The 26,094-nt window shown below is 41.3% G+C and overlaps 2 protein-coding genes across 12 annotated transcripts in view; one reads left to right on the forward strand and one right to left on the reverse strand.

Moving 5' to 3' along the window:
• Nucleotides 1-14,376, forward strand: part of triob (trio Rho guanine nucleotide exchange factor b) — a 114,138-nt gene extending 99,762 nt beyond the window's left edge. For 5 of the 9 annotated variants that reach the window (XM_026185031.1, XM_026185033.1, XM_026185032.1 and 2 more), the window contains 23 exons: nt 1,866-2,152; nt 2,233-2,403; nt 3,363-3,458; nt 3,786-3,934; nt 4,104-4,170; nt 4,270-4,373; nt 4,501-4,570; nt 4,667-4,756; nt 4,867-4,959; nt 5,040-5,090; nt 5,233-5,310; nt 5,569-5,760; nt 5,917-6,094; nt 6,228-7,126; nt 8,180-8,433; nt 8,556-8,803; nt 8,917-9,079; nt 9,306-9,427; nt 9,557-9,635; nt 10,101-10,301; nt 10,405-10,543; nt 10,667-10,853; nt 11,608-14,376. In XM_026185031.1, coding sequence (XP_026040816.1) covers nt 1,866-2,152; nt 2,233-2,403; nt 3,363-3,458; nt 3,786-3,934; nt 4,104-4,170; nt 4,270-4,373; nt 4,501-4,570; nt 4,667-4,756; nt 4,867-4,959; nt 5,040-5,090; nt 5,233-5,310; nt 5,569-5,760; nt 5,917-6,094; nt 6,228-7,126; nt 8,180-8,433; nt 8,556-8,803; nt 8,917-9,079; nt 9,306-9,427; nt 9,557-9,635; nt 10,101-10,301; nt 10,405-10,543; nt 10,667-10,853; nt 11,608-12,026 — 4,337 coding nt within the window. In that variant the 3' untranslated portion in view covers nt 12,027-14,376. Of the gene's footprint in view, nt 1-1,865; nt 2,153-2,232; nt 2,404-2,713; nt 3,200-3,362; nt 3,459-3,785; nt 3,935-4,103; nt 4,171-4,269; nt 4,374-4,500; nt 4,571-4,666; nt 4,757-4,866; nt 4,960-5,039; nt 5,091-5,232; nt 5,311-5,568; nt 5,761-5,916; nt 6,095-6,227; nt 7,127-8,179; nt 8,434-8,555; nt 8,804-8,916; nt 9,080-9,305; nt 9,428-9,556; nt 9,636-10,100; nt 10,302-10,404; nt 10,544-10,666; nt 10,854-11,607 lie in introns of those variants that run through there. The other 4 variants (XM_026185036.1, XM_026185038.1, XM_026185039.1 and 1 more) reach the window with 4 other exon arrangements.
• A 3,890-nt stretch (nt 14,377-18,266) lies between these two features.
• On the reverse strand, nt 18,267-25,961 carry ccr8.2 (chemokine (C-C motif) receptor 8.2). Of its 3 annotated transcripts, XM_026184592.1 has the most exons (3): nt 22,498-22,602; nt 20,319-20,907; nt 18,267-20,216 (listed from the first exon to the last, which is right to left on the reverse strand). In XM_026184592.1, the coding sequence occupies exons 1-3, from the start codon at nt 22,563-22,565 to the stop codon at nt 19,818-19,820; spliced, it is 1,056 nt and encodes a 351-aa protein (XP_026040377.1). In that variant the 5' UTR covers nt 22,566-22,602; the 3' UTR covers nt 18,267-19,817. The 3 variants fall into 3 exon arrangements, with proteins under 3 accessions (XP_026040377.1, XP_026040376.1, XP_026040375.1); XM_026184591.1 differs by lacking the exon at nt 22,498-22,602 and adding an exon at nt 25,885-25,961 and having other exon boundaries at nt 18,267-20,907; XM_026184590.1 differs by having other exon boundaries at nt 18,267-20,907.
• Between the last annotated feature and the right edge of the window lie 133 nt (nt 25,962-26,094).

Genomic DNA, 26,094 nt, shown 5'->3' on the forward strand with positions numbered 1-26,094 from the left:
AAGGAGCTGATCAACGTGCTCTGAAGTCAACATGCTCTGAAGTCAACATGCTCTGACTCCAGAGCATGTTGACTTCAGAGAAAAAATTGTTTGTAACAAAATATCGATTTCTGCTGTCCCTGTATCGATACATTATTAGCAAACAAAATATCACGATACTACACAGTATCGATTTTTTCCCCCACCCCTGTTGTTCTGAAAGGTCAGACTTTGAAAATGGAAACAAGTTTTGGGTCCCACACTCTCATAATCTTTGAATTCAGGTCTTTTCTGTCCCTTTACCGCACATATGTGAACAAATGGGTCATTCTAAAGAGCTCAGTGAATTGTGGTACAGAAAGAGGATGCGACAAGAAGTCACTCTTTTGTCCTAGATCAGCTTGTAAAGCGGAAACATTTAGAAGCCACAGCAGCTTAACCACAAAGTGTCAGATCGCGGTCATTAAGTGCTGAGGCGCATAGTGTGTAAAAGCCTCTATCAGTCACTTATTGCTGACTCAATAACTAAGTTTGAAGCCTCCTCTGGCATTAACATCAGCAGAGAAATTGCACCGGGAGCTTCTTGGCATGGCTGAACAGCTCCTGTAGGTGTGATGTGTTGTGGCCCCAGTACTTTTGTCCATTTAGATTATTTCTAAGATTAAAAAAACAGTATCGTTTAAAATCCCTAATTTTATGTTATTATTATACGATGTTTGCATGCACTGGGGATGCTTTCATAATTTTTCTATAACTACAGCTCTCCGTCGTGCATAAAAATTGTAGCTGACATGGTGATTGATAATAATTTGGCCAAATAGAGAAAAAAAAACATAGTATAAAACAATCTTGGGATGAAAGTGTGTCCAACAGTACATGTCCACCGTGGCTGACAAACTGTGCAGCAGTGTAATTAATTTCAATTAATTAACATAATGTATTCTGTGGTATCCACTGCTTGTGGTTTTTGTTTTTCTTTCTCTCATGAAATGAGCAGATCGAGAAAAACTTTTAAATCAGGTTGTTACCCTCGGTTGAACTGCTTGAGGATATCCACCCTCATCCTGAGATTGCTCAGAGATTGTCAGAAGCTTGTTTAGTTGTCAGACTTGTGAGTCTCCCATCAGCATTTTCAGCGAGAGCAAAGGAAGCTAAAGAGGAGGATGGTAGTGCAGTGAATGATAAAGGGTGATACAAGGGCAAACAAATTAAGCTTAGAGGGAGATAAGTAAGAGTAAATGAGCAGAGACAGGTGAGACAGACAGATGGCTGTATGTTTGAAGTACTCAGACAAAGCCTCAAGCATCCCTTTATACTGCGTTATTTTCTCACCGCTCCATTTCTAGTCGAAGAAAAAGAGCTTTCCTCCTACAGATTCCCCGAGGAACCGTCATCACTGTGAGAGGGGGAGGAGGCCATCCTGCCTCCTGCACAGAGCACAAACAAACACATCCACAGTTATCTTTAATATATATTGACTTTATTTTTTTCTTCTCTCTGCCTCTAGGCTATGTTACATATGCATAGAGTTTTGTTTAATGCAGAAATAGATGAGTTGGTGACACTTAACATCTTAACATGAATATGTATGATTTTTGCAATGAGCAATAAATTCGACAGATTTGATTTGGGTCATACTTGCATATTCCAGGACGAGTTTGTGCCAGTGTAAAAGCATGTGTGATGTAAACAAACCTTCACAACAGCACAATCAGATAGCATTAATCACATGGATTAGCTGTCCATTGTTAGTCCCTGATTTGAAAGATCTGCCAGTCAGTGTAAAACTGAAAAAAGTTTGTTTTTTTCTTTAATGGTTGCATGTTCTTTGCGTTTCGTTTGAGTAACACTGGATGTGCTTCGTTCTCTTTCCTCTGTCCATTCAGACACCTTGTCCGTATCCAGCAATGACGCCCTGCAGCCCGGCTCCAGCCAAACGCTGGGTCCTCACAGCTCCCCAGGTCCCAAACGTCCTGGAAACACACTAAGGAAGTGGCTGACGAGTCCGGTTCGGCGGCTCAGCTCCGGTAAAGCCGACGGCCACGTCAAAAAGCTCGCCCACAAGCATAAGAAGAACCGCGATGGCACGAGGAAGAACATGGACGCGATGCCCGGCTCGCAGAAGGACTCTGACGACAGCGCCGCCACTCCACAAGATGAGACCCTGGAAGAAGTAAGACGACGCACCGTAATGCTGAATAACTGTGACCATGTCTGACTCTGAACTACCACTTGTTCTTTATTTCTCTCCAGCGTATGCGCAATGAGGGGCTGAGCAGCGGCACCCTGTCCAAGTCTTCCTCATCGGGCATGCAGAGCTGCGGTGAGGAGGAAGGAGAAGAGGGGGCGGACGCTGTCCCGCTGCCTCCCCCAATGGCCATTCAGCAACACAGCCTGCTTCAGCCCGACTCTCAGGATGACAAGGTGGGGACATGCAGAGCAATCGAGACGCAGTCATAAATATATGATGTACACACAACAGCTCATCATGTGCATCAGCAAGAGAGACAGTCAGATAGATTGAACAGCATAAAGTGGACAAATATTTGAGCTTTTTCTTTGTTTATTTCTGTTTGTATTTGTTCTGTTATTAATCCACATGACTCATAGGCAGCAAGATTTTTAACTTGCTCCTCCACTCACAGCTTAAAATAACAGCTTAACTTTATTTTGGCACTAATAACTCTGCCTGTTTTCTCCTATTTTCTTAATGGTTGCATGTTCCCTCCTTCAGCATTATGTTGATTTCTGTTCTGCTTCTCTTCTGTCCCAGTTTCCCTATCTGTCCATGTGAAACCCTCTAAATGATCCTATCTAGATTTTTCCTTTCTTTCCTTTCTGTCTAATTAAATTCCCTCTGCATGTTTTTTCTTCTTTTTTTTCTTCTTTTTTTGCTGAAGTGAATCCATTTACATGTCTTTGCAGTAGCAAAATGTCTGTGACATTAAATGGTTGTGCATTGTGGATCGTTTAAATCTCACCCTGCCCTTTGTGCCTCCGACTAAGCTCTGTAGCAGAGGCAAACTTTCCGTCCAATGGAGTATTTTTTCGACCAATTATGGCGCGTGTGCTTGAAGAGCACTCCAATCACAGTTTCCCCCTGACCTAAACCCACCTCATAACCCCTGTTTTCCCAAGAATATAGTCTGTGATTGGCTCCAAGTTGGCTCCCAATTAACCCTTTTATTAGGGAGATCACACAAACCAAGTCTTTATTTGGACATGTGGAATATCGAGGTCCAAATCACGACAATGGTGAGCTCAAGTCTCTAAGAATGTATGACTCCTGTATGCATGCAACACCTAAAAGTTCTCCATTCACAGTGTCTTGAAGATTAACCGTTAGTTTTCTTTATTCCTTCCATTTCTTCTCTCTCTTTCAGTCTGCATCTCGGCTGTCTGGCCGTCCCAGTAGCTCAGAGACACCCAGTGCGGCTGAACTGGTCAGTGCCATCGAAGAACTGGTGAAGAGCAAGATGGTGAGATGGATTTCATAAACACTCACAAATACTTGCAAATGAGGCCCACTTGCACACAGAACAATTTTAATAGATGTAGATACAAGCGCACGCTTTCTTTCTGGTGTTAGTGACAGAGAATGGCATCATTGCCAGCAAGTCATCTGTCAAAACTGTGACTAACTATCCCAGCTGTCCTCTGTTCCAACAAATGGGCACTGCACGCTGGCGAATATCCCCAGTATACTCATGCAGACTGGCCTCCACGTATATTATGCTTCATTTCGATAAAGATAAGTAAGTGGAACATATTTTTCTGCCTCTTAATTTCTTAATTCTTTAATTCAGTCACTGGAAGACCGTCCCAGTTCTCTGTTGGTGGAGCAAGGTGACAGCAGCTCTCCCTCTCTCAATCCCTCCGACAACTCCCTCCTCTCCTCCTCCTCACCCATCGACGAGGTGGACGAGCGCAAATCTGGCTTCCTCAAGAGAAGACAGTGAGTTATAAGTCCTGTTGGTGTTTTTATAAATAAAAGCTGCTTGAACCCAGACAGTAAATGATGTTTGTCCTCATTCGTGTGCTTATATGGAGCATTTCTGATATTCATCCACAGCTGAGCGTTGCATTCGTCTTACGTGACAATTTCTGTGTGTTCTTTCTCTCAGTTATGTACTTCTGGAGCTGGTGGAGACTGAGAGAGACTATGTCAGAGACCTGGGATCAGTGGTGGAGGTAAGAAAAGAAGACAATCTGGATAAATAAATTTTCGGACATAGTTGTTGGTCAGCGTTTGCTTGTGCTTCTTACACTTTGGGTGGCTCTTTCTTTCAGGGCTACATGAGCAGAATGAAAGAGGAAGGAGTTCCAGATGACATGAAAGGAAAAGACAAGATTGTTTTTGGAAACATCCATCAGATCTATGACTGGCACAAAGAGTACGCTGGCAGAATCCTTCAGCTGTAGTACCTGCCCCTGCTTCAGGGCATATGCAGCATTATACAAAGAAAATGTCAACATGCTGTTTCTTGGCAGGTTAAATCACATGTCTGTATCCATTCACAGTTTTTTCCTGGGAGAACTTGAAAAGTGTTTGGAGGATCCTGACCGGCTGGGACCGTTATTTGTCAAACAAGTAAGAAATGCACTAGTTTTGCAGCATGATTTTGTTAAAGAGGGTATTACATGTTCTTATCTGTAATATTCTTTTCTGTTTTTGTTGCAAATACAGGAACGGAGACTGCACATGTATATTGTGTACTGCCAAAACAAGCCTAAGTCTGAGCACATCGTGTCGGAGTATATTGATACGTACTTTGAGGTAAGATTGTTTAATCATTTTGCACCTCATAGCCACAGCATGCTATCTGTATTGTATTGTCCGTGTCATGAGTCAGGTCCCGGACATGATAGATTTTTATTTTTCTTCAGGACCTGAAGCAGCGACTGGGACACAGACTGCAACTCACTGACTTACTCATCAAACCTGTCCAGCGCATAATGAAGTACCAACTGCTACTGAAGGTAAATCTTTTTCTGTACAACATAAATTATGATCAACGCAGTCTGAATTTCTCTCCTTACCTCTGTTAACTTCTTCACAGGATCTTCTTAAAATTTCTAAGAAGGCTGGAGTGGATGCCACAGAGCTGGAGGTACAATCGAGAAAAAGCCCAGGATTCAGCACAAAACTAATGAAGCAATAATAATCGGTTGTGTTTTCCAATGAATGCTGTGAAAGTATCATAACTAGATAAGTAGTTTTTAACTTTTTTTTTCTCTCGTGTTCTTCCACAGAAAGCTGTAGAAGTGATGTGCGTGGTCCCAAAACGCTGCAATGACATGATGAATGTTGGGCGCCTTCAAGGCTTTGATGTAAGTCTCCCTTTGGTACCTCTGATAGTGTGTGAATGTTTCCAAAATACATAATACAATAGAGTAAATGCTTCACATTTTTTGTCTTGCTTCAGGCAACTGCCACTAGGTGTCAGTGTGCGCTTGTTTTTGCAGCTCTAGTTTGTTGTCGGATTTTGTGTGTTTTCATTTTTTCTAATAACTTATCCAAAATAAAACTATTTAAGAAAACTCCTTCACCATCTAGAACTTTCTTTGGATTGCCTGTTTGTTTCTCAGGGTAAAATTGTGGCTCAGGGCAGATTGCTTCTCCAAGACACTTTCATGGTTTCAGACCAGGACGGAGGGCTCCTATCCAGGATGAAAGAGAGGAGAGTGTTTCTGTTTGAGCAGATAGTTATCTTCAGTGAACCCCTGGACAAAAAGAAGGGCTTCTCTACTCCTGGCTACCTCTTCAAGAACAGCATTAAGGTGAATACAGCTCACTTAAATAGCTTTGAGACCAACTGTGGACTTACTTTGGATTGTCCCTATTGATCATGAAGCTAAACCTGCTCTATTTTATTTCATATCTATATATTTTTTCTTATCTTTGTCTCTTTACCCTTGCCTGCCACATAACTTCAGGTGAGCTGGTTGGGTCTAGAAGAAAATGCTGATGACCCCTGCAAGTTCACACTGACCTCCAGGTCATCTAGTGGCAACCTGGAGAGGTACACTTTCCATTCACCAAGTCCTGGAGTCAGTCAAGTCTGGATCCATCAGGTCAGCCAGATCCTGGAGAATCAGAGAAATTTCCTCAATGGTAAGAAATTGTTGTGAATACTGTAACACACAAAATTACATTTTTACATAAAACATTTTGACACTCTTGGTCCTTTTAGTTTAAGAGGGCTATTAAGTTGTTAAAAAAAAAAACCTCTTGTCTGCTCCCACAGCTTTGACGTCACCTATAGAGTATCAGAGGAACCATGTGGGAGGTGGTGGGCCAAGCGGTCCACCTAGCAGCAGCAGTACTGCAGGTCTACCAGGAGGCAGCAGCTCCAACAGTACCTGCAATATGGGGGGAGGAGGTGGCGGCGAAGGCAGCTCTGGAGGATCAGGGGGTAGCGCCTCCTCCCTGTGCGGCCCGCGCTCCCGACCATCTCGCATCCCCCAGCCGTCCTCACGCCTCCCCCAGCCTGTTCACCACCATCACCCCCCGGGCCCCGAGGGTCCCGACAGATCAGCAGGTATGTGGTCACTCTGCCACCCACAGCCGCTTCAGTCCCTCTCCTCTAACCCCCGTTCAGGCAACACAGCTAATGGAGAGCTGTTAGCCTCAGAGGTCCCTAAGATGAGGATGCTGGATAGTCCTCATGGAAGTAACAGTAATAACAGTAACAGGCCATCAGGTAGTATGGACAGCAGTGTCAGACAGGTTCTCGGAGGCTCAGAGGAAATGCCGAAGCATCAAATGGCCAGCAGACCACAGATGCCAGTAGCTCCTCTGAATTTTCATCTCAAAAGCCCTCGAGTTGGGACAGTTTCACCTCTGATATTACCTCAAACTCCCGGAGGAGGAGGAGGAAAGGAAGCGTTCGTCCCCACCAGCCCAGCTCATAAAGGCAACGCTTTCTGGGCCATAGTCCCCGCTCTGCCTCCCTCTCCTGCCAGCAGGCCAGGTTCCTTCTCCTACCCCAGTGACAATGGTGGCAGTGGAGGCGACTCTCTGGGCAGAGGAAGTTACGGGACTCCCTCTCATCACCGCCACTCCAGCCACAGTAAGGACATAGATCGCATGAGCACCTGCTCCTCCACCAGCGAGCAGTCCATACACTCCACCCAGAGCAACGGGGTAAGATGCCAAGTCGAGGCCCAGGCTTCAGCGAGGCCTAGAGTACTTACTAGTCACTAACCTCACCCTTAGTGGCTGCCTGTCTGCCAGTCAGTCAACCTGCCGCTGGCTCTGAGAATGGCTTTTAAATTCAACAACTACTACTGCTGCTGAAACACTTGAATGACTGAAGAATAACACCTATCTGAGTGCACTAACTTCACCGACAGTGTGTGTGAGGGAGATTTTTTGCCTTTCCGGAAACTACTAACAGTGTGGATCTGAGTCACAGAGAAACTTGTATCTGCTTTTCAAGACTCTCTCTGAGCTTCAGTACGCATTTGCTTTCCAACTGTAGCTACTAAACATTAACAAGTGCCATTTCAAAAACATGTTATCTCTTTTTTCCGTTAGGTGATAACTTCCAATCTCCTTTCAAAAGCTATGGGACGTTTTTTTTTTCTTTGGTTTTTGAAAACATTAGCACATTTCAAAAAAGCCGTTTCTTTTCTGGTAAGATGGTTTCTCACTTCACAGAGATTAACCTTATGATTGCACAAACAGCGTTTTGTTTTCCGCAACCTGCCTTGTTTGTTTGACAGTACCAACAGAATTTCTTTTTGAAATGGCTTTTTATCTGGTGAGATGGTTTCTCACCTCACAAAGGCTAAAAGCTTGTTTGCACAACCTGCCCTGTTTGTTTCAAAGTGTCTTCAGCACCTCTTCTTGAAAACTCGTCTTTGTCTTTGAAAACATAAAGTTCCTCATTTCATCATCCCTGCCCGGGGGGATCATAAGCTCTGTGCTTTTGTAACTTCTCAGTCTAACTTGTCAGCCCGTTGCTCTAAATACAAACAAGTGCTTTTTCAAAAAAAGAAGAAAAAAAAAAGCATTTTGCACTGCATGCGTTCAACATATTCTCAATTTCATTTTTATACATGTTCCCTGCAATCAAACTATCCATTTGATTGGTGTGAAGTAACATTTCCCTTTTAGACATATGTGCATTTATGTATTTTCATGTGTGTTAATGTGTGCAGTAACTCATGATTTAATGTGTTCTCCTCCTGACAGAGTGAAAGCAGTAGTAGCAGCAGCAGCGTGTCCACCATGCTGGTGACTCAGGATTATGTGGCAGTGAAGGAGGATGAGATCAGTGTGGTGCAGGGTGAGGTGGTCCAAATGCTAGCAAGCAACCAGCAGAACATGTTCCTGGTGTACCGGGCAGCCAATGAGCACTGCCCTGCGGCTGAGGGCTGGATCCCTGGCTACGTGTTAGGACACACTTCATCCTCAGTCACACCCGAGCTCTCCGAAGGCACCATAAAGTAAGCATAAGCAGCCTTCCTTCCTTTTTAGGTTGCCACAGAAAACACGACAGTCATAGTGATTACGATTATGCAAACGTGAAACCTGAAACTTCTCGATTTTTGTTCTTGCGTTTGTTTAGAAAGTCATTATCGTGGCACACAGCACTGCGCATTCGCCGGAAGTCTGAGAAAAGAGACAAGGAGGGCAGGAAAATTGAGAACGGCTACCGAAAGTCTCAGGACAGCCTGGCCAACAAAGTCTCTGTCAAGGTAGAAAAGTGTCACGTTAAACGCCACCCCACCGACATCCACTGCAATTTGTGCAAGAAATCTAATTATGTCTTCAAATTGTCATTTCAGCTTCTGAATCCCAACTTTATCTATGAAGGTACGTGCACGTTGTTGCTTCAGCCAAGGAGCAAATCTTTCCTTGCATTTGGAATAAAAATTCAAAAAGATAAACAATAAGCTTCACTGGGTTTTTGTTGTTGTTGTTTTTAGGTCCCCCAGAGTTCCTCATTCCAGTTAGTGATGCAACATGTGAGAGTGGCGATGCAGTTACTCTGAGGTGTAAAGTTTGCGGTCGCCCCCGACCAACCATCACTTGGCGTGGCCCTGACAACAACTCTCTGAGCAACAACGGACAATACAGCATGACCTACAGGTGTGGGGGGGCTCACTTGAATTTCTTTTATTGATTTTTAGCTAGAAAAATCCAAATCTTACATTAGCCTGTGACGTAAAGGTGCAGATGTGCTGCTAACAAACTCAGTTAACACATTCATGTTGTTAAAAAAGAATATGAAGTCATAATAACTCTGTGCAAATTACAGTATCAGTTTGTGAATTTCACTTAATGCTTTGTTTCCTTTTATTCTCCATTTCTGCAGTGAGACCGGAGAGGCGTCCCTGTGCATCACGGACGCGTCTGTAGAGGACAGCGGCGTGTATACCTGTGTTGCTACAAACATAGCAGGCGCTGTCACCTCTTCTGCCAGTCTTAGAGTGTCAGGTCAGAGTCCTGTCATTGTGTATGTCTCTTGATATTATGCCACGCAGGTGTTTGAAACATTTAAAACATTGATTTTATAATTTTTACATTTGATACTTGAATCATTGTGAATTCACTGTGTTGTCTCAGGAACCCCTGACGATGGCAGCGAACTCCTCTGGAAAAACGGCTTTGAGTCCCAGTACACAGAGATTACTGAACTAGGAAGGTGTGTTTTCCTGTCACGCAGTGCTTCTCGACCACATCAAAGCTAATAAATTAGGAGCAGCACTCATATATATAGTAGTAGTAGTAATAGCAGTAGCGACAGATGATACAAGTGAAGGTATTTAAATGAGGAATGAGTTGCTTATTCCTCAGTAGCTGGTTAGAGAATGCAGCAATATTCAAATCATTTAACACAATTTGTGACTGCATTCACAAATACAAGTTCAAACTTTACTAAGCAATGAGAAACGACATTTTCAGAAAGTGTCACAAGCTTTTTTGGAAATGAGGTTGTACATTGGACAAGCTGATATAGATAATCAACAAAGAAGTAGATTGACATTATACATCCAAGTCCACCAGTCATGATTGGGCGTTATAGTTTATAAATTTGATGTAGGATATTTTTAAAAAGTGAGTCACAAATGAAATGTCTTATTCCTAACTACTAATTTTTGCCTTGCAGGGGTCGGTTCTCAGTGACTAAGCGATGCGACCAGAGAGGGAGTAAACGCACAGTTGCAGCAAAGCATGTTAACAAGAAGCTGTTGCGTCGAGAACAGGTCCTGCAGGAGATCAGACTCCTCCAGAATCTAGACCATCCCAATCTGGTCAAGCTGTTAGACACGTATGAGACAGCCAGCAGCTACGTACTGGTACTAGAGATGTAAGTAAAACGACTGTGACATCTGATCTGTTTGAAAAACATACTTAGATTTGTCTCTAAAAAAAATAAATAAATAAAATGCATGTTGTGTTTGTGTTATCAGGGCAGACCAGGGGCGATTCCTGGACTACATCGTGAGCTGGGGCAACCTGACGGAGGAGAAAGTTGCTTTATACCTCAGAGATATTCTTGAAGCTCTCCATTACCTGCACAGCTGGAGGATAGCACATCTTGACCTCAAAGTAAACAGTTCAACAAACAAAGCATTACAATCTAAATCTTTTTTTGGGGAAGCTGTTGCACTGCTGTTGTGCTTCTCTAGGTCTGATGATTGTGTCCTATATCCTCCTATCCTGCTCCTACAGCCTGAAAACATTGTGGTGGAACATGCGTCCTCCCAGCCAGTGATCAAGCTGACAGACTTTGGTGATGCTGTTCAACTGAACCCCCCCTCCTCTTACATCCATCCTCTTCTGGGAAGCCCAGAGTTCTCTGCTCCTGAACTGATCCTGGGTCAGCCCGTCTCACTGACGTCTGACCTCTGGAGCTTAGGTCTGTAGAGAAATTGTATCTTGCTGATTTTTGCATTAGAGAACCCTTTATGTACTCGAATACACAATCACAGCAGCAGAAACCCACTGTAATAGTATTAAATACACATTCCTTTGTTCTTATTTGTCAGTATGTGCAAAAGGCTGCTTATTGATATTTGACTAAGACACAAAAATAGACAGAAATACTCCCATGCGATACTATCATCTCAATCTCTAAGCCAGGTGCGTTAACACAAGTGTTTCCTCTGCAGTGCAGTCAGTCAGCCTCTCTGGGGATGCAAAGTTCAGTGATTTAAATCCCCAGTCGCAATTTCTACTTGCCAACCGCGCAGCAATCTATTAACTGACTTCAATATTTTGAAGCTTCAAGTGATATTTTACTGCTATGTATGTAGATGATGAGTTTCATCAGAAAAATGTATATATTAGTACAGCGTAAGGGAGTGCAGTGTAAAATGAATGATTCAGTTCAGTTTTGTTTATATGGCATTTATAGGCTTTTTTGTGTTGTAAGGTAAAGACCCTACAATAATGCAGTGAAAGCCTCAACAAGCAGGCAAATTATCTAACAGAGGATTGTTATTGTTGTAGTCTTGGTGCTATAATATTTTAGCAGCTGCAGAAGCTGCTTTTGTGCATGATTGTTTAATATAAAGCTATATTAATTATCAAAGGGGATTTAAAAGTGAGCTGAATGAGTTAATTTAATTTGGCTAAATAACCTGTTGATTGACCAACTGGTTGATTTACAGGGGTGGTGACCTATGTGGTTCTGAGCGGCGCCTCTCCATTCCTGGACGAGAGCCTTGAGGAGACGTGTCTGAACATCTGTCGCCTGGACTTTAGCTTCCCTCAGGATTACTTCCAGGGTGTGAGCCCAGCTGCCAGAGACTTCATCTGCCTGCTGCTCCGGGGCGAGCCAGAGCGACGGCCCCCTGCTGCGTCCTGCCTGGAGGAGCCCTGGCTCCAGCCTCGAGGTTTATCAAGCAGTGACTCAACCTTAAATCCCACACAGCCACCAGCACTGTCACCATCTCGGAATCATTGCGGCACACATCTGGACACATCCAGGCTCATTTCTTTCATCGAGAGACGGAAACACCAGAATGATGTCCGGCCCATAGGCACCATTAAGGCCTTCCTTCACAGCCGCCTGCTCAGCCAGACCTGACAGTAGGTCACCAGGTAAACACGACCAGAAGGAATTTCTTCCACTACTGCTCTTCATTCACTTGATCCTTGTTAGAAGCCTACTGAGAGCACCACCAGCGACACGCCTGCTACAATCCCCTTTTCCCTCACAAAGCCACAAAAGTCCTGCTGCTGCTGCTGCTGCTGCCGACTGACTAACCTCTGCCGATTAAACCCTTCGAACCCCCAAGCCCTTCCCCTCCTTAAACCTGGCATACCGTCACTATGCCTGCACAACAAGCGAACTCTTGGAATCCATTTGAGATTTCAGCAGGGAGAAAACCAAGCTTTCTCAACAAGCCAGCGTGAGCGAGTCTTGCGTTTCGGACAGTGTTAAACAAAGAAAAAAAAAAAGAAGAATACTGTACAATAGGAATATTTCAGGCTGCTTTCGGTTGAACACAATAAAATGTTTTTTGTAACGAGAGATTACTTTTTGTAAATGAAACAAAATGTACAGCGAGGAGACGGAGAACTGTCTTTATTCATAACCTTTTGGAAAACAAAGGGTAGTTGGCGAGTAGAAAAAGTAAAAAACGAAAAGAAAAAAAAAAAGGGAAGTGAGATTTGCGTGGTGAAGTGGCACCCATCAGCAGGGTCCTCTTATTCTGGAACAAGATGTAACTACCAAAACCACGTTTTGCAGAAACTTACATTCAGTGCAATAGTTTGCTTTTCTTAACTCTCCCCCGCTTCAGTTTCAAAGGTTAAATCACTTCTGTTTGTGACACTAAGAGAAACTAACTTGAACAAAGCATTAAAACAACTCAGCAAAAAAGAATATCCCGATAGAGCTTCTCAGATTTTTACCTGCATCCGCCTTATATGTAAATAACGTTTTTCCCGCTTTTCGTTCTCATTTTGACGGATTTATCTCTCGACGAACAAAAACGATTCCATCTGCTGAGTTTTAGTGAGTCCCTGCGGACGGACGGATCAAACCGCTACTAGGTTCCCACGTGCAATGTCGCAGCTTTAACATTTATGCAACTATTTATGAAAACTTGTGTTGTAGCCGTATTCTTAAAAAGGCATGTACGTACCTGGTACTGCAATAGATGTATGTATTGTGTTAACTCTTATGTATTAAGTTCAGTATTAATATCCTGCAAAAAAAACAAACAAAAAAACAACAACAACAACAACAACCCTGCAACAAAAGGAGAGTTTTTCCAAAATAATGTATAAAAATGTGTATCTATGAAATATAGGCACTTATGCTTTTATGTCGTCCTTGTTTCGCTTTTGTTTTTTTGTAACAATACCAAAGTTGGCTCTGCTTTGTTCTCCTGCTAATATGTTTGTTTGCTTTTTTAATGACTTGTCATGTTGAGTTATAACAGACCACACTGAGCAGAGGCATATGAGCGTTTACAAAGGTTCCTTGTGGTTTTATTTATTCTTATTGTAATAAGAAGATTGTTTGGTGGTTTATTGCTGAAAAAAATTATATTGACTTGTCTTTTTTTATTATTATTTCTTTTCTTTTTTGTTTTTTTTCAAGCCGTGCACAAAGTTATTTGCCGTGTGAGTTTGTTTGGCTCTTGTAGTTAGATACTAGTGTATGTTGCTAGACCGTATTGGTTTATATCTTCACCAAGCAATAGGTCTGGGGTGAAAAAGTCACCATGGACTGCACTGATGAAAGAATCATACCTTCTGGCAGATAATAACAACCCCTGAACCACAGTTTTTTCTGATTAGCATTAACAGGTATCTCCCGTGAAAAAGGTCTGCCAGTTGTTTTCATTTAAATACGATGACGTCTTTAGGTTAAAAAGTTGCTTAAAAACTTCTTTAAAGTGCCAGTCCAGTGAATTAAGTTCGAGAGGTTGGTAAAAATGAAAAACTCGCGTCGCTTCTCGTTTTATTTGAAGGTTGTCAGTTGCTGTCGATAACATGTTGAGTTTATTGACTTGTCTCTCTGGTCTGTAAAGTCTCCGTCTTTCATTTTGTGTCATTTTTATTTATTAATGTGGATAAGGGTTTCCCTGAAACTATCCTGATCATCGCTTTGTCAGGTTACGATCGAAGAGAAACGGTTTCTTGGGAAACCCGCCTGCTCACGATGTAAAGATGTACAGAGAAGGGTCGGGCAGTTCGCCCACACCCGGGATGTAAACCTCACAACTGTCATATTTTAAATACACCTAAAACAAGACTGCAGAAATGTCATCTTGAATGTCTTAGTATGACTTATTTTTACTTTTGCATGTATATTTCTTTGTACAGAAGATTGTGTTTACATGTTACTACGTGTTGTAAATAACTTATTTTGTCCTCTGTTATTTTGCCATTAAACGTACAAGGCACAGTCAGCGTTACTGAAACTTTTGTGCGCATATATTCATTCATCTCCACCCCCATGAGAATGTCTGTTATTATTATTCATTCATGATTTCCCATAAGCTTTTGAGGGCTGGAGGGTGAGATAAATCTGTATTCCCGGCATGATTAGAAAGCAGGGGAAAACCCTTAATTCACATGGCTGCAATCAGTCATTCATTAAAATTATTAAACACAAGAAACCCAACTAACACAGCAGCCATGTTAAGCCTTGCATTAGAGGGGATTGTTGTTTGCGATAGCGTAACACCTTTGACACGTTTTTCTTTACTTTTTATTTTCATATGAAGAGTGACATTTGGAAGCACTGCGGGGAAACAATGAAAAGCAAAGTGAGAATATTAAAATCAGGAGGAATATACGTGTACAGTAATAGTGAACGAATGTCATTACTGTGATGAAGATCAGTTCGAGAGATAAACTATGAGAAGGTATCAGGAAGGGGACTGTTGCTGATCTTATCAGTCCGGAGCAGATGCCGCTGCTGTTTTTGAATCAGTGCAAGCAGTGTGTGTTGCATCACTGCACAAAGAACGCACGATTTTACCTCCCACTCAACCCACGTCCGCTACAATAGTTACTCACTGAGGTCTGCTAGAGAACATTTTTGCAGCATTTTAAACCCTGGTATCTACGCATGAGCGTTATCAGCCTGGAGTATTTGTCATCTAAGCCCCATTCGAGGTTATTTACTTCACCTGACGCACCTGTGTCTCTGTTCTGAAAGTTTCACCCAGTGCCTGAAAGGTGCCTGTGCACTTATCGAGTGTGAAATCTATTTCGTCTTTCTTAGCAACAGTTTTTGTTTTGTTTTTATTTTTTGCATGAAACCACAGAAGGGGTATCTTTACAATCTTTACACAAAATCTTGTGATCAAAATCTCACGCAAGAGCTGTGAAGTGTGAAGGTGATGCACGCCAGCGCAGTTTTTTTTTTTTTCTGTTCTACAAACTTGATTTGACCTGTGACCAAATACTGTGTTGTTTATTCATTTTAATTATTCGGGTACTGCTTTACTTTAAGCCCACACGTTTAACTCGACACAAATACCTAATATGCGATTATGCGCATTTCTTGACAGCCCGATATTTCCCAGTTTTGCGCCTTCTCACCCACTGTTGCTTCTGGGCATTTTCCACCCACTGAATTCAGCATTCACTCATATGGGGAGAGTCCTGTCTGGCTGTAGTTTAAAACCAAAAGCAAACGTGAGTCAGAGAAAGAGATATCAAATACTTAGAAAGTTCACACTGATGAGGAGAATAATGACGTGATTGTGGCCCACACACTAACGGGACGGGACGCGAGTTGCAAGCCTGTAAACAAGAACACTCCTACTATCTAACCACAATCAGGAGACAAGAGACCACTAGATGGCATCGGAGATCTTGGTTTCAAGAAAGTGCCAATAGCGGAACACATCGTGTGCAAAACAACCTGCAGAGCATCAACTTACAGACGTTATTAAAGAACCACCGGCAAATTTGATTGGCCAAGCTCGAAACAGAAAGTACTGCAGCCTGGAGAAGAACAACAGAAACAGCACGTAGTGTTGAAAGGGGTTTGAAGGAGATAACAGAACTGTGTGTTATTAAAAGGTTAAATGTGCAATGCACTGCTGAAACACTGTTGAACCTACAGAGGGTAAATTCCCTCTGTAGGTTCACTAGAGTTTTGTGTGTTTAGCAGAGGTGGTTCCCATGTAGTGAGAATTGGGCAGTTGAGTCACGCTCTCTGCTACAGGCCAGGCAGTTCACATGAAACTCGCTGGCCCAGTTTCCACATTTAAAGTGGTGAGAGCAAAAACAGGCGAATGTGAAAATATGAGTTTTATATCATATGTTATATCGTACTGGTATTTCACGCTGCGTGGCAACCAGTAGGAACAAGTACTGACATCACAGCCCCAACTCTCACATATCTGTTTACCATCTTTCTCACTTGACCCTTTGTCCTTTTTTTGTAACTGTACTGTGAGAACATGACGATAAGGGGAAAACACATGACACATCACAAAGTCTCCCTAAGTCCACTGTTTTTGGAATTTGACTTTCATTTTGATGTCTTTAATAGATGGCATCAAATCTTTGGACTTCTTTCATGGCTGTGATGCTTCCACATTGATAAAAATCTGCCAGCAAACCTGCAGACCTGCCACTGAACCTTTTTACACTAGAGGTCTCCACAAGTGTATTTTAGTTTGACGCCCCCTCCCCCGACACACACACATGCTAAGAGGAAGGGGGGAGGAGAGAGATCATAACTTGAACTCACCCAATCAGGGTTAAGAACACATAACTTGTCAATACATTAAAAATGGATGCAACACAAATGCAACAACAACAACAACAACAGCTTTTTCAAGTTTTTCAAGTCATGAGCGCCAAGCTGAAGTAAAGTCGAGTCATTTATCAGTTAAGCCCACAGATCAGTATCTGAAGTCTGGCATGAGTCAATCCACGTGAGCGGTTGAGTTATAGAGTGAAAGGAAGACTTCACTTTTAATCATTTCAGCATTGCAGGGAAAGCATTTTCCGAGTAGTTAGTGTGAAACTTTCCCCCAGAGCTTGTCAGAGCTGCTGCTTTATCGCTGCATTCTCCAGACTTGTGTACAACAAGAAGTAGTTCAGCTGTTGACATCTGGAATGCATTTAAGACACGCTTTCAGTCCTCTGCTGTACTAACCTGGGTTATTTGGGGGGGCTAATAATGTTTTTTATGTTTGCTTGTTTCTTCTTTCTCATTAGTACTGCAGTGGGAATAATTGTTCAGCTTTTGTGTTTTTATATCGCAGACAGTTGTCAGACTGTTTACTTGCAGGTTGTTTTTCCGTTTCCTTGCCTAAACAGCCTTATCTGGTGAGATGCTTCTGTACTGCCTCAGCAGTTCTTTGACCACAGAAACCAAATGTTTGTGCCAACCCTAAAACTGCTTACAGCCGTGCAGCACCTTCAGATCATGCTTTACAGCTCTGTAGGATGCTGTAACATCCATTAACTCCTTACACTCCCGTTTAGTTAGATCACAGTATATATAGTTTGTTTTACAGGGGCTTTTCCTGATGGTAGATACACGTCAAAGTGGTCTTCAGGAAGGTCAGTAACTACAATTTTGGATTCATCCACCCAGAACAAAAAGCCCCAATTTGTGCCAGTAATCGTCTTTTTGCACAGCAAATGTTTCTCCCTGGCACGCTTTTGATTCAGACCAAATTTGTGCTTTCTGAAAATAAACACGTTCACTTTGACTCTTTTTGCATCAGATGTTTTCTTCCTGGGCTGGAATTTTTTCATTTGAAATCTACATGTTGATGATGATAATGATGATGATGAAGATGATGCTCGCCATTGTTTTGAGCATCTTAAGAACTCCATTGTCTTGGGACTTAAACAGCAGACACTAAATGTCAGCGGTCTAAATAAGGCAGGTTTCACCTAACGCTTTCTGAGGAAGCAGTAATCATCAATCTACATCTATAGACAGGGTCAAGCCTGCCCCTCCTCTCAGTTTAGGGTTTCCACTTCCTCAGTACACTGTGTTCTCAGTAGTTTAAGAGCAAGCTCTTTAAAAAAAAAAAAAAACAGAAGCAGATTGTGTTATTAAGGGATGGGCGTATTCTGTCACTTTCCTCAAGAGTCGACATAACTGGGTTTCCCAAGAATGGACTCAGTGCTCCACTCTGACTTTCTGCTAGACTAACAGAAATGATGTTTTAGCTCATATCTCTCCACATAGACAATGGTATAATGCACAAAAAAGGATTTTTTAGATTTAAAAAAAGGTATATGATGGGTAGCTGCATGCTTCTTTTCAAAATATAGTAAAATTGAATATATATGTAAACCAACGAAAGAAAATGATGACGCCAGGAAGTTACAAGAAATGTGTGGCTAATTTATCAGATGAAAAACGTGAGTGCCTGTAAAGCAAACAGCTTCACTGACCGAAACCAGATGAATCGTACAGTTTATTACAGGAACAATAACACCTCTCTACTCTACAGTAACATGCATATCAAAGTTGGTTTGTTAGTCAGTGCAGATACTCCTTATTTTGTGGAAGCACTTAAAGCAAAAGGTAAAAATAGTGAAAAGAGGCAACTGCGGTTAGATTGGATCTGTCACACCTTTTCACCATACACACTCATTCGTGTCACAGGGATGCCGCACTTACCATAGAAATATAACACCTTTATTCTGTATTGTCAGCTGATTACAAACTCGTTTTTTAAACAGGAATGAGAAAATACAACACAAAGACTGATCAAACATTTAAATTACCCCAAAAACCGAATCGGAATTCTTGTGGCCCCAATGACTGGACCCATTTGACAGAAACCAGAAATGTTTATGTTACAAAAACTATCAAAAAACTGGAAACTGAAGCAAATATGGAAAAAAAAAACATCAGCGGAATTATAGGTGAAAAGATAGAACCAAGCTTTATCAGACAATTCAGGGACTCCTTATGACTGTTTTCCTGGAAAAGGGGGGTGGGGGTAATAATATCATAATAGTAATAATGATATCAATTCATATGAGAACAACTTTCTATTGATTCAGAGCTCCCCTTCTCTTAGAGGATCCAGTAAAATGCAGCCTGGAATTTTTGCAATTTTTCCTGTAATTTGTCATCCATCCGGGCATTGAAACAAAGAAGCTGAAAGAGGAACTGTCTGCATGCCCATCGATAAACTCTTGTAAAAAGGGACTTCTTTCTTGCAATCCTGATTAATATCACGAGAAAAACCAGCAGAACTATGAAGTCACTTGATAACAAACGGCTCGGATGTGCACAAAGACTGCAAAGGTTAAACTAACAGCTTGGTTTCATGCTTCCTCTTTCAGGTTGTGGTTTTCTCTGTGTTGGGTAAAGTGCAAATGTTCTGCTAATGATGCTAGGCAACCTACACTGCTGAATCTGCAAAGTTGCACTGAACACGATTTCCTGTGCGCAGACTGATGCAACGGGTACAACTGTGAGGGGGGTCATCGTGTTTGGATAAAAATGTAGGCTACTATGACATGTAACTTTTCATGGTGGTGCGTTTCCCCACTTAAACTGGATGACGTTGCCGTAGCTGCTGACAGATGTTGTAGTTGACACAGTTTCGTGCTAAGTAAAGAGCCAGCGGCAAAACAAACTGCAACAAGTCTAACTGTGACTCATCGTCCCAGGTGAAGATACACCAAAGTATTCAAAATCAGATTTATAATGGAATTGCATACATTTTGGTCATAACTCATAGAAGTACAAAAACAGAGTAAAAATACATATCTGTGGTACATTATATTAATATACAGTCACATGCATACATTCACAAGTGCCAAACCTTAACACTCTAGAAGTGACAATAAGCCACAGTGATCTATTTTTACTGGACATGAAAAAATGAAAAGAAGCACATCCCCCAACTGTAGTTCACTACATAGCAGTGCTCCTCTCATCCACGCTGGTAGTTTGTGAGTAGACTGATGTAGAAATTCTGTCCTGTGGTATGAAGACCTTGATCAGCTGGCACAGTCTGCAGGGAGATCTGTTTATCATCCGCAACAGGTGCCTCCTGAACTTCTCCCCGACAAACACATACAGGATGGGGTTGAGGCAACTGTGAGAGTAAGCAATGGCCTCTGTGATTTGTAAAGCCAGTCTGACGGCTTTGCTGTGCCCACAATCTAAAAACCGGTGCTTTAGCTCCAGTGCTCGGGCAAGTGACGCAAGGTTGTAGGGAATCCAGCAACAGAAGAAAATAGCTACCACTATGACAACAAGGCGGATAGCTTGTTTCTTGGATGACTGGCTGTTCAGTAACCTCCAGATGATCTGTGAGTAGCAGAAACCCAGAATGATGATCGGAATGAGCAGGCCTACAATGTTCATTTTAGCGATGCTGAAGACCTGCCAAAAATGAAGACTGGAACTCACGTCTGGAAATCCAGGATAGCAAGTGTGCTGTCCCGACACATTTCTTTGCTCTTGGAGGAAGATCAGGTCAGGAAAAGAAGCCAGAAATCCCGCTCCCCATGTAACAGCAGCTGCGATCATTCCAAAGGAGCGTGTACGTGCTCTCATAGCACAAACAGCATGCACTATAGCCAAGTACCGATCAATGCTCATTAGAGTGATAAAAAATATCCCACAGTAAAAGACGATATGATAAATGCCCAAGACTATTTTGCACATAGCATCCCCAAACACCCACTGGTCCCAGGCTTGGTGGGCTAGGAAGGGCAGGCAACACACCAAAAGGAGGTCAGCAATGGCCAAGTTTAACAAGCACACGTCGGTCATGGTGCGGAGTCGCGCTCCACAAGTAATGACCCAGAAAACCAGAGAGTTACCCAGAACGCCCAGCAGGAAGAAAATGATGTAGATGGCAGGAAGAAAATTTGCTCCGTGTCGCGTATATACACATGGTTCAAATCCATCGAACATGGCGGGGTCATATTCATAATAGTCAGTAGTATATTCAGAACTATATGCAGGACTATTTTCAGTTGGAGGCGTGCTGAAGCTGGAAAGAAACAGAGGCACAAAAACAAATGATTAGATTTACTCATTATGCCTTACTTATTTTCAACAACTTTGTCTATCACAGATTAAAGTATGCATCTATATAAAACAACACATTTATAAACAGTTTAACTCAGCGATGATCTGCAGGCTTCAAACTGTGTGGCAGCTCATTTAAACAGTATCGGAAAGCATTTCTTCACTTTCAGGACTGGCACGAGGAACTTTCAAAACCAGTCACTCACATGATCAGCGGTTTTGGTACTATGTCTGACCTTGACCAAAGCTGTTCAAAATGTTGGAAGTCTAAACAGAAACAATTTATATAAAGCAGCGTATTTATCAGAATACTGGGATCAGCTAAATCAAAGCAGGGGATAAAGAAGTTGTTTAGCGGTCAGCTGCTCAGGTAAAAGTTGATTAACAGGAGCACTGAGGAGATTTTCTTCACTTTAAATGCACTGATACATTTAAAGTGAAGCCGCTGAGAACGTGTAAGTTTGTGTGTGATAGTACCGATAGATACTTTCATCTGAGTCATCTGAATAGCAGCACCACAGCTGTGACACTGCACAGCATACAGAATACAATAATTAATTAATAGCAACATTTTAACTAAATGAGAGTATAGTGCAAAACCAACATATACAATGATGAAACTAAGATTACATTTGATAATTTATCGTGTTATGTATTTATTATAGAAGCTTTAGCTTACAAAATAAAACACCTTGAGGCACCTTGCTGAGATTTGGACGTACACAAATAAAAATGAATTTAACTGAATGTAATCAATTTATAATATGGTGTCAGCCAGCCAAAGTCCTTCTATCAAAGAGTTTCTCAATGCGTTCATCAGGTTTTGCAACCATCTTAAAATGCCTCCTGGCACTCTTAAACGCAGGCAATCGGACACTGTGTGACCACAGTTTTTCAATCTGTAAGTACAATTAACATTTATTTTATGATATATATATAATCTAAAGAATATTCATAACATTCTGTTTATTTAGTTCAGTTGAATTTCAGTCTTACAGCTCAGCAGGAAGTCAAATTTTATTATGAAGTGCTGCGGTTGTAAATAAAATAAGCGGTTAGTGAAGCAGCACGGTTGTTTTGGTGCAGATAAGAACTGTAGCAAAGTAAGAGAACCACTGCACGAGCTCACGTGGCAGTGAGGTAAGCTTTATCAGGCTTCTTTTTTAAACTTCCTACGAGACAGACCGTCTGTGACTGCTGCTGCTCTGTTGGAAGGAAGGGCAGGGGGCCAGCAACTGTGAAAACAAACAGCTGGCGATTGTTTACAAGCGAGCAAATCACAAGTATTTGGCGACAAATGACGAAGTGCTTGAAGATTTTGAATCCCTCGCAGTTCATGAGAAAGTGACACAAACTGTCTAAACGCAGGCCAACGCTAAAACAATAACTAGGAATGCGTCGCCTGGAAGGAAAAATGAAAGGAAGGTGAAAACCGCGAAGATTCAAAAAGACGGGGGAGTGGATAGTAATGATATTAAAAAGCTTAAAATAGTCTCACGATGAGCAATAAATGAAGAAAATGCCGATAGAGGTTTGTTATAGCTGATCTTACCCTTGGAAAAGTGAAGATTCAGTAAGATTCAAACTGAAAGTAAAGTCAGTTTCGGTGGTCTCGTCCATGATCAGCTGCTTTAAAAAAGAAAAAGAAAGAAGCCAAAGAACTGAAATCCCGTCCTACCTCCTAAAGTGGCAGGGGTGGGGATACTGTATTTTAACTCTATACTGTAAAGGAGTGAAATAAATCTCTAGTTTTCACTCGTTAGCAAAAAATCAGCCCTACTTATATGGTAAAAAAGGATGTAAATTAGTTTAATCATTAAATTGCATGTAAATGTTCTATGCAATTTTGATACATAACTCAAATGTTAAATCTTAAACTGAGTTAAATTTGTACAAATTAAATGTGCGTGTAAGTATATGCACACACAGGGACAGGTTCAGCACCAGGCCATGTGAACTGGATGGGCAAGCAGCTTTGATGGGGGGATTTGGCTCAATTCACTTTGCTATTACATGAATTAGAATACAAAATGTGATTGCACTCACACATACCCTGCATAATTGCACCCGTACACGCATGATAATGTCATAGAGGAATGTAGCCACAGATACAAAAGTGGGAAAATACATGTGTTTGAAAGCAGACGCACCGCCACACACAGTGGGAGAGCTGACTGTGAGCACGCATTTATTTTCAACGCAGTTCTGTTTGTTTTGAAGGTTTTGAGTAGGGTTGTGCATAAAAACTGACCACACATACTGATGAGTGACCTGATTTTAGTTACAAATATATATGAGGGTTACCTCTCAACGCTGTGCCTCACAGGCATGCTGCTTACCTCGATCGCAGCAGAAGTATTTGTGGTTAACCAAATGTTAATGATTCTATACTGCTGTTAATCTAATAATTAAACCCAGCTTGCAAGCTTATCTGCAAGTTCATTTATCTGTATAAATCAGTGTAACTTATAGTTGACATATATTCACAGAATTCAGCTGAGGGGGGCACAGGGGCTTTATTGGGCCAATTCTTGACGTGAAGTCGTCATATAGATCATATTTTTGAATTACATTTATTAGGCAACTTCTTTGTATATGAGTGGATCTGCAAAAATATAAGTAACAAAAGTGTTCAAAGAAATGGGATAAATTAGAAGGCCCATTATGGTGCAGAAGTGGAAATAAACATCACATGAATAATCCGATAAAGTAAGATATCCAAAGTGGAGATGATTGGCCATGAAGCCAAACATGCTCTACGTTCAGTGAAAACCAAGCACAGCATGTCAGTACAAAAACCACATACCAAGTGTCAAACACGATGGTGAGGAAAGGCGAGGATATAGGGGTTTTTTGCAGCCACAGGATCTGTGCACCTTGCAATCATTAAGTCAACCATGCTCTCTTGTGTATACCAAAATACTCTAGAATCAAATGTCAAATGCCACCTGTCTGACAGCTCAAGCCTGACCCAGTTTGATCAATGATGACAGTGACAGTGATCCCTAACACAAAAGAATGGCTGAAAAAGAAGAGGATCAAGTCCAGACGTTAGGCTGATTGAAATGCTGTGGCTGGCCCTTGAGAGGTGTGCATGAACAAATTCCTGAATATCACAATGAATTGAAGCGAGGTTGTACAGAGGAGTGGGGAAAAACACTACACGTCTATAGCTAGCCAAGTCAAATCTGCTCCGTGCGCAATCGGAACTAATTTGAGAACTGACTGCTGTTAATTTTGGGATTATTTTACCAATCAATCTAATGCTCTTTAGTCTTTAACTGCTTTATTATGAAATAATATGAAACTTTGTGACTGGTTACATGTTTTATAAAGTGCTATATAAATAAGTTTTACATACTTGCAACATTTTTTAAAGATCTCACTGCTTCTAGTTGCTGATGACTTACATGCTTGTGGTCATTCCATGTATTGAGGGGAGGGTGACCCACATTTGCTCCTGCTATGGTTTGTGGCAACAGATTTCTTTTGTATGCCCTTTTAACTTCATAGCACTTTTGGTTTATTACATTTCACACAGGTGGATTAGAATCAGTGCACTGCATCAGTCTGTGGTAGGCTTCCCCAGCAGTGGTTTTGTCATCTCTTCCCTCTACCTCTCCACTTTTGATTCAAATTTTGGTAAATTTAATCTAATAAAGGATCTGTTACAGCAGCACACTGACTGTTGTAGCTTCTTCAGTGATGTGCCTATAACACATTTTCAGCAGCTGTGTGCAAAAAACAAAATACTACAAATAAATAAATCTATGAAAAGTAATGTTAGAGGAGAATATCCCCCTAAAGTTGATTATGTCATGATTACTATCAGAACCTGAGTTGGCATAGGATTTGTGTACATCACTCAGCAGTAAGTATCGGCAGCTTGTTTACACAATATTATAATGCTGATAATAATAATAGTAATAATAATAATAGCTTAGCTTTATTTGATATCTTTCATGGAACTCAAGATCACTTTAAACATTAAAGTATTAAAAAAGGAAGCCAAATAAGGTATAGACTATAAAGTAAAAATCCTGGCCACAGAAGAAGACATCTCCATTGTAAGTGGTTTATTTACTTAAGACTGAAAAAATAACTGTCTTGAATTGTGAGGACTTTGCAGTTAGTGCGCTGCACTATATTTAAAATGCTTTGTGATTAGCGTCAGTCTAATTGACGATTGATGATAGCTACTACTGTTTTTCAAGAAGTAAGATAAGTTTTTTTAACACGTTCCATTAATTTAAAAAAACACACACAAAAAGACAAATAAACAAAACAAGGCAAAAAAAAAGTAGAAAACTACTTGGATAACTTGGATATTATCAAAGGATATTGCATTTTATATTCAAAAGTGTTACGAATGAGATGAGGATGTAATTTCCTCTCCCACTGACCTAAATTTAACACATGCAAAAGAGAAAATGCCCTGTCACTGTCAGCAGATAGACAGATACAGAAAATGCACCTTGGTGCTTGTCTCTATTATCACTTACAAAAAGAAAAAAAGAAAAAAAGGCAGCATTACTGTCATTAATTAAATAATGCATAGATAACACATTCCTCACTGTGCCCCAGTTCACTATTCTTCACTCAGATTGCCCTGTGCCACAACAGGTAAAAGATGAACTGATAAAGATCTTGCGTCTAAGATATGGATCAATGAGCTAAATCCAAAACATTTTGAGCATTATAATTGAACTTTTAATGAGAAATGACCTTCCTCTTTTTGCTTTATACTTTTGTCCATTTAGTTATGATTATAGATGCTTTCCATTAAAGAAAAAAAAACATTTCAATTGTTACAGGCTGAAGATAAATAAGTGTGCGTCATTGTTTTCTTCCCACTTGCAGAACTGTAAAGGCGTGCAGCAATACTGCTGACATGTTAGCCTGAATCATTCTGCATATAAAGTGGGAAAAATATTTTTACCTTTCCATGGTGCTGATGGTGGAATTCATTGTGGATCGCAGGATAGAGAGATGGCTTGTCTAATCAAACAAGTTATCCACTTTGCATTAAGATGTGTGAAGTGAGAAATGGTTTGCACACACATGAAAAAAAATTGAAGGTGTTGCTTTTTTTTTAAAAGTACAACCTTCCTCAAAACCAAGTTAACTGGGTGGGCTTGCGGGTTCCGAT

The sequence above is a fragment of the Astatotilapia calliptera genome, chromosome 11 (genome assembly GCF_900246225.1).
Source record: "Astatotilapia calliptera chromosome 11, fAstCal1.2, whole genome shotgun sequence".
In the NCBI taxonomy this organism is placed as follows: domain Eukaryota; kingdom Metazoa; phylum Chordata; class Actinopteri; order Cichliformes; family Cichlidae; genus Astatotilapia; species Astatotilapia calliptera.